This window comes from Panthera uncia, chromosome X (assembly GCF_023721935.1).
Source record: "Panthera uncia isolate 11264 chromosome X, Puncia_PCG_1.0, whole genome shotgun sequence".
Taxonomy (NCBI): domain Eukaryota; kingdom Metazoa; phylum Chordata; class Mammalia; order Carnivora; family Felidae; genus Panthera; species Panthera uncia.
In genome coordinates this window covers 1290849-1298827 of record NC_064817.1, presented here as the reverse complement: position 1 = coordinate 1298827, position 7979 = coordinate 1290849, and the positions used below count along the sequence as shown (strand labels likewise).

Below are 7979 nucleotides of genomic sequence, written 5' to 3'. Positions count from 1 at the left end.
TTTTTTTTTTTTTTAATTTTTTTTTTCAACTTTTTTTTAAATTTATTTTTGGGACAGAGAGAGAGACAGAGCATGAACGGGGGAGGGGCAGAGAGAGAGGGAGACACAGAATCGGAAACAGGCTCCAGGCTCCGAGCCATCAGCCCAGAGCCTGACGCGGGGCTCGAACTCACAGACCGCAAGATCGTGACCTGGTTGAAGTCGGAGGCTTAACCGACTGCGCCACCCAGGCACCCCACCCCCATCCTACTCTTGATGTTGGCTCACAGATGGTGAGATCGAGCCCCGCATCAAGGTCTGTGCTGCCAGCGTGGAACCTGCTTCAGCCTCTCTCTCTCTCTCTCTCTCTCTCTCTCTCTCTCCCTTACTTGTATGCATACCCTCTCTCCCTCTCTCTCACAATAAATAAAATAACATTTGTAAACAAGAAAAGAAAAGAAAATCACCATTAGGCTAACACTGCAGTAATAATTGCTGTTGACAAGGTTCTCCGATGGATGCTAAAATCAATGGGTGAAGGTTTTGAGAAGCAGCAGCATGTTTTCATAGTCTGAATGTATCTCCCCAAGATATTTATCAATTACAAAGACAAAAATCATAACCCCACAGACAGAACCTTACCCATGTGACCAAGGTTAATATCACCCTAACAGGACACAGCCACATCACATACTCCTTGATAGGATGCCCTAAAAGAGGTACATCACTCCTGCAGACTTTTTTTTTTTTTTTTGCCAAAAATGCATAACCTCTACTAATGAGAAAATACTGGACAAACCCAAGCTGAAAGGAATTCTATAATATAACTGACCAGTACTATTTGAAAATGTCAAGATCATGACACGTAAGGAAAGAAAAAGAAAATGTGATAGATGGGAAGTCACAAGGGCAGACGTGATAATTAATGCAGGGTCCTGGATGAGAACAGAATCATCTAATATCAAGCACATCCTTTCTTTTCCACATTTTGTGTTGCTATTGAAGGTGCCTCCTGTACACATCCAGGATATGGCTGGATTTTATGTTTATTTTCCCCTGGCGGTAGTCTCTCTCCCTTAAAAGGGGTTTTTAACCCATTCACCTTTAGTATCATCATTGACATATTCTTACTGAGCCCTGCAGTTTTATTCTTTCCCTTTTTTTTTTTTACATTTATCATACTTTCTTCTTTGTAATCCTTTCCCGCCTTCCACTGCATGGATTAGATTTTTTTTTCCATTCCATGCATTTTTCCATTAATGCTTGGGAAGCATACATACCCTTTATAGTCTTCTGGTGGTTATAGTCTTCCTCAGACTGTCAACACACATATTTGAACTTATATTTTCTGGGGCACCTTGGTGGCTCAGTTGGTTGAGCATCCAACTTCAGCTCAGGTCATGATCTCATGGTTCATGAGTTTGAGCCCCACGTTAGACTCTATGCTGACAGCTCAGAGCCTGGAGCCTGCTTCAGATTCTGCGTCTCCCCCTCTCTGCCCCTCCCCAGCTCGTGCACGGTCTCTCTCTCTCTCTCTCAAAAATAAAACATTTAAAATTCTTTTAAAAATATATTTTCTACCAAACGTAAAGATAGTCGGCATCTGTATGTTCACCCCAGAAGAGGCAAGAACATCACCTGATGTTCACTTCTGTCCCTCCCCACTGCACTCCACAATCACCTTGTTGTGGAGTGTAAATCCCAGACTATTTTCGTAATTATGCACAATGCATTTACAATTTAATCCGAGTTCTACTTAGTTATTTGTTTAGCAATGCTTCTTATATTACAAGTTCCTGCCTGGATTCATAGTTCATTCTGGTTGAGTACATCCTGAAGTCATTATGTTCCCAAAAGGTCTTTGAGCGGTAGAATTATTAAGCTTTTACGTATTTGGAACATCTTTATTTTGCTTTCGAACTGCATTAATGTGGCCGAATTGAGAAATCCCATTCCACAAGTACTTTGTGCTCCAGAGAATGTGAGACATCCACTGTCTCAACCTGACGGACGCTCAAGTGCACTTAGTGCCTTTCTCCGCTCTTTGTTGGGTTCATTCATGTGCTCAACGCTCACGGGGCATTCGCAACCTAAAATCCTTTCTCAAAGCGGAAATAGGAGATGAGTTCCTCCCTACAATCCGTTCTTTTTCTCTTTTTGAAATTTCCATTATTAGGCAGGTGTTGGCATTTCCCAGTCGATCCGTTGTATCCCATACCAGCTTTTACGCTCGTGCCTTACGTTTTTTTGTGTGCTTCACTGAACAGTATTGAAAGTACCTACGTGTCTGAAAGAGTACTATTTCAACGCCAAGTTCCCCTTGCTTTTAACCCAGTTATTTATGGAATTTATGGCATCCTCAGGGTTGTGTAAAGATCTGGGAGCCAGGAGGGTGGAGGGCAAAAAAAGCATCACTCAGTGTTGCTACAAATAGATGGTGGTGTCACGTCCTTGAATTCTTTTGTTCAGTTCTGCTTGTTTTCTCAAAATAAATCCCTGGTCTTGGAGTTGAGTGTCACGAATACAATTAGTTTGAAGCTCCGAGCACGTGCTCCTGGGTTTGTTTCTGTGCAGAAAGATGACTCCACTCTGCACTTGGACCCTACAACGGACAAAAGCAGAGTGGTGGTCCCCATGCTCACACCCTTGGTCACTTGCGGTCACCTGTCACTGTCTGTCTTCTACTGGACCACAGGGCACCGTTCCTCAGCTCTCCCGACGCCTGCAAACCGTGTCATGATTCTCCAACACTGGACCTTCCGAGGGTTACTGAACGTTTCTGAATATTTTACGGTTCGTCTTCGGTGGACCAGAAGACTGCCAGAAAGTCAGTGTGGACAGCTTGTACCGACCCCGAGGAGACGGGAACAGAGGAGGGAATCACATGGGAGTCATGGGAATGCTTTGGGCTCTTGGAGGACTGTTCTCTCTAAAAAAATATGACTGTCCCCAATCACTGGGGCAACTGATGGGACAGTAGGCAACCAGGAAGTACCCCACGTTTTCCATCTTAATCCCAACCAAGACTACCTCTCTGGTTACAAATATCCTCCAAAGATATAGTGATGCTTCCCACCCTCCACCCCTGTTACGTCCACCTGTCCGTCTGTGCGTCCTGTTTGTAAGACTTCCTTGAACATGATACAGACAACAAGCCTCGTCCCCACCGCAGATCTCCTTAATGTGCCCCTTAGTTTATTTATTTGATCTTTCACGTTTACACATGGTATTTCTGACCAACAGAGGTCTGGCTCTCAGCCTCTGATTTAATTTAGAATGGTTTTCCCAGCTTTCGGATGAATGGCCCATCCATCATATCAGTGTCTGGAGACACGTGTCTTTCTGACAACCGCAGGGAGGGTCGTGGGTGGTGACTCTACCGGCATATCCCGAATGGAGACCAGAGATGCTGGTCAGCACCCAACAATGCACAGGACACCCCACAACAGACAGACATCCAGCCCCAAATGGCAGTAGTGCCCGAGCCAAGGCACCCTGATCTACCGACTTCTAAGATTTGTGTACACTTTAAAAAATGTTACACTTCCTCATCTGGATTTTATCCTGGTACACGTTTAACTTTATATTAAAAGGACTGGATCACTGCCTTTCTCTGTAAATCAAGTTGGGGTCTCAAGCTTAGGACGGTTTGTTAAAATAAATGAACACGTTCATTTTCCCCCCTAGGTTCTCAGATAGCTCCTATCACATGGAAATGAATTTCTTGTGGCCAACGTAACAGAACATCCTTGATCAACTGCCCAGTCTCAGGACCTTCTAACTGATAAGTCTCTGTTCCCCACCCCCAGGTACTGGGTAGCAATGTTTTCTATGCCTTCTAGCATTCTTTTTTAAGATTCCGTTTTTTTTTTAAGTTTATTTATTTATTTTGAAAAAGACAGAGAGAGCGCCAACCAGGGAGGGGCAGAGAGAGAGAGAGAGAGAGAGAGAGGAAGCAGAATCCCAAGCAGAGAATTTCTGATTTAAAATGTCTGAGGGTAATGCTGTTTTTTAAATGTGTTTTGCTCTTAATGTCTACGTTTGTCACATTACAGTCAAAGGACATAACATCCAATTCCTGCGCCAAGTAACACATTAAATGCCTCCTTGTGCCGTGAGTATAAAATCAATTTTTCTAAGTGGTCCGTGGCAGATGAGAAAAAGGGCCATTGTTTATAGAACACGTAACGTTTAAGAGATACCTTATGCTTTATTCATTAGATCAACTTACTTACATGTCTGCTTTGTGAGTTAAAAACCAGCAAAACGCTATGAAAAGACTCTCCCTCTACGGTTCTTTCCGTTTGCCTGTGTATCAGATAGGTTTTATTTTTACGTGCTTTGTATAGGGATCGTTGGTGCACGGTCTTGAGCGGTATTATGTAACGTGTGAATTCTCCACCCGATTAGATAGCGTCTCTTGCCTGGATCGTGACACTCGGAAAAACCCTCTGATCGCCTCTGCTCTTCCTTCCTTGTACGTGTGATCCAATCCATCTGTCCATCCTTTATCAAATGAATATATCAGATAGAGGAGGAGGGGTGGGGGTTGGGGAACAGGTGACAAGGACGAAGGAGGGCACCTGTTGCGATGAGCCCCGGATCCTGTATGGACATGTTTAACAACTATATTATACACCTGAAACTAAAGAGTATATATGAACTATCCAGGGGTTTAAATAAAACCTGATAACTAGGGTGGCTCAGTTAAGTGTCCGACTCTCTTTATCGCCCCAGGTCATGATCTCACGGTTCACGGGTTCGAGTCCCGCGTCAGGCTCTGTGCTGACAGCTCAGAGCCTGAAGCCTGCTTCCGATTGTGTCTCCCTCTCTCTCCGCCCCTCCCCTGCTCATACTCTGTCTCTCAATAATAAATAAATGTCACTCAGAGCCTGACTCCCGTCTCCAGCCCCTGCCTCCAGGAAGGCGTCCTCTGACCTCACCCCACGGCCCCCACAGCCAAGGATAAAAATGCAAGATGCTAACGCCACGTCTCAATGACCATCTCCTCCAAACTGCAGACATCCAGACCGTGCCTCCGGGAGCCCTGAATTCACACAAGTCTGTTCTTACAACAGTCACCTTCAAGACAATTCTCTTTAGTAGGAAGATGAAGAAAAAAGAGAATTCTCTTTATTAGAAGTAAATGTAGAAAAGGAAAAATGGGCAGTCATGGGATCTGCTCCTGGAGTCATGACCCAGAAGGAACGCGGGGTTGCCCATGCAAACGAGCACCATTCGTGACCATGTGGTGACAACGCCTACATGCGTCTGCACAGACGGGAGCCTCCCCACGCTCAGGTGCGAATGCACAACCCGCTCTACAGAACCAGGACGTCTGAGGAGCTCATGTGTCTGCATTCGCGAGCATGCACCCATGGCCGTGAAGGCGTCGTGATCAATCTGAGCTTGGAATCGTCCTCGACCTCCCGTGGCAAACCTTGCGTGGCGATCTCAAGGTCCCAGACTGTGGAACGCCTCAATTCAGATAGCTGCACTGGCGCCCCCTGTTCCCAGGACACATGTCAGAGGCCCGTCGAGGCAGGAACCTGCACCTGCTTCCTTGTCCCCGCCTCCTGCACCTGCTTCCTTGTCCCCGACTCCTGCACCTGCTTCCTTGTCCCTGCCTGTACAGACACAGTGTCCACTGACCATGGGCCAACCGGGGGTCCTGTTTCTACTGGGCTGGTGCTGTGTGCCCGCAATGCCCCCACCCCACCGCCCCGCTCTCCTTCATGGGACCCTGAACCCCACCCTCGCGTACCGCCGACCTCCCGACCGCTCCCAGTGTCTTGTCCCGGGGAGCAGGTGGCAGGCACCGCGTGGATGTGCAGGCTGGGATCCCAGCTGGGTACGCCCGCCCGAGGGGTGCTGCTAACAGGGGGCCAGAGAGGGGCACCGACAGCACCCAACCCATCAGGTACCGTGAGGCTTCTCGATCAGCCGTCCCTCGCGTGGCTCGCCTGGTTGTGACATCCCTGGGCCTGCTGGCCGACCCTCCCCAGCCTCTCTCTCCCAGAGTCACCACGAGAAACCCAGAGCTCTCCTCCGTACCCAGACGCGCACTCACCACCACGACAGACAGACGCCCGGAAATCTGCGTGCAACACGGGGACACGTACGCACTCATTGGAAAGCAGAGCCCCGTTCCGCCCTCCCAAGGCTCCTGCAGAACCGCCTGAGGATCCCCCGACTCCCGAACTGACATCTCTATCTTCCTTTGGGGGACCTGCCTACGTGGATCACAACTGGCGCGTACCAGAGTCACACGCCCCCCGTGACGGCCAGTGCTCCGGACCCCCCGCACCTCCCTGAGCATCGGCGGCCTCTCGTCCCTGCACGGCAGCAGGAGGCGGCCGAGCGCGTGAGAATCTCCCCGTCTTACCTGAGCAGGCTGGACACCTGTGAGGTGATGAGAACCACCAGCTTCCTGGTCGCCCGCTGCGTCCTCAGCGACTGTCCCAGCACCAGAGCGCCCTGGCAGTACGTGTCATTGGTGGCCAGCGTCACAAACGCCTGGTCCAACACTGTGGACGTGGACAAAAACACCAGAGTGACGTCCCGAGGCGTCTCCCCAGGTGGCCGGGTTCGAGGTCAGCCCTGTCTCTGCCTCTGAATCATCGCAAACTGCTCGATATTTCTCACACATTCCCTGGGAACACTTTCCTTACATCCTTCCTTTTTTTTTTTTATGTTTTCCTTTATTATTTTTTTAATAACCTGTACATCCCACGTGGACCTTGAACTCACGCCCCCGAGATCAAGAGTCACACGCTTCCCAGTCGGGCTCCCTGACGTCCCTTTTCATTGCAAAACACACACAGGGGCGTCTGGGGGGCTCAGTCGTTGAGCGTCCGACTTTAGCTCAGGTCACGATCTCACGGTTCGTGAGTTTGAGCCCCGCGTGGGGCTCTGTGCTGACAGCTCAGAGCCTGGAGCCTGCTTCCCATTCTGTGTTTCTCTCTCTCTCTCTCTCTCTCTCTCTGCGCCTCTCCTGCTCACACACACTCTCTGTTTCTGAAAAATAAGTAAATATTAAAAAAAAAACTGAAAAAAAAATCACACAGACACCCATGGAGTATAAGGAGACCACACCCGTGAAACACAGCCCAGCAGAATATGATCACAAGGTACTGATGCTCCAAATATCTGATCCTGAGCCCGAGCACACGGAAACGAGTCAGCCACCGTCCGATGATCCGAGCTACATTCTAGATGCCTGTGAGACTCGCCACAAAAAAGCTACGCCCGGTTTCCCACCGCGTGGACAGGACAGGAGGAAACGGTAACAGCAGATCCCGTTGAGGGCCATTTGCAATCCAAGTGCATCGTCCCTCCCGGTGTTCGTGTCTCCTGGGACTTCCAGACTTAGTTCCTGGTCCGCCCAGAGCGCGTTGCCAGGAGACACACAACAGCGTAAAGGAATCCTGGGCAGGCTCCGTGCTGTCTGCAGAAATTAAAATTCGCAGCACGCGGCGTGGGGCCCGAACACACAGACCTCGGTTCTCAAAGGCCAGAGAGCCGAGCGGAGCCCTCCCCTCCCCTCCCCTCCCAGCAGGGCTGGCGGCTCCCAAAGGAGGGCCTGAAGGACTCACATTCACAGTAAATATAACGTGACAAAGGCAAGCTTCTGAGCGAGGCCTGTTTCTTGGGGCGCCTCCCTGACCTTTACATGCCATGGGGCTACATTCCAAAGTGCACTTGTCACAACAGGATCCCGTCTGCACGTGGCTGCTGCTGCGTTAAGAGGAGTGGGCGAATTCCACGGTCTCCTCTGTGGCTTGAGTCTTACCCCACACTTGAGAACTCAACTTTCTAGGCGCCAAATACCCATCTACCTACCTGTTATCTATCTGTCCATCCATCATTATCTATCTATCTATCCATCCATCAATAAATCCATCCATCTATCCACCCATCCATCATATCTATCTATCATCTATGTATCTATGTATCTATCTATCTATCATCTATCTATATCTATCCACCCATCCATCCCT

General features: G+C 48.9%; 1 protein-coding gene across 1 annotated transcript in view; it reads right to left on the bottom strand.

Moving 5' to 3' along the window:
• Positions 1 to 7979, bottom strand: part of GYG2 (glycogenin 2) — a 31354-nt gene that overhangs the window by 19744 nt on the left and 3631 nt on the right. The window contains exon 2 of the mRNA XM_049643353.1: positions 6365 to 6506. Coding sequence (XP_049499310.1) covers positions 6365 to 6506 — 142 coding nt within the window. The remainder of the gene's footprint in view (positions 1 to 6364; positions 6507 to 7979) is intronic.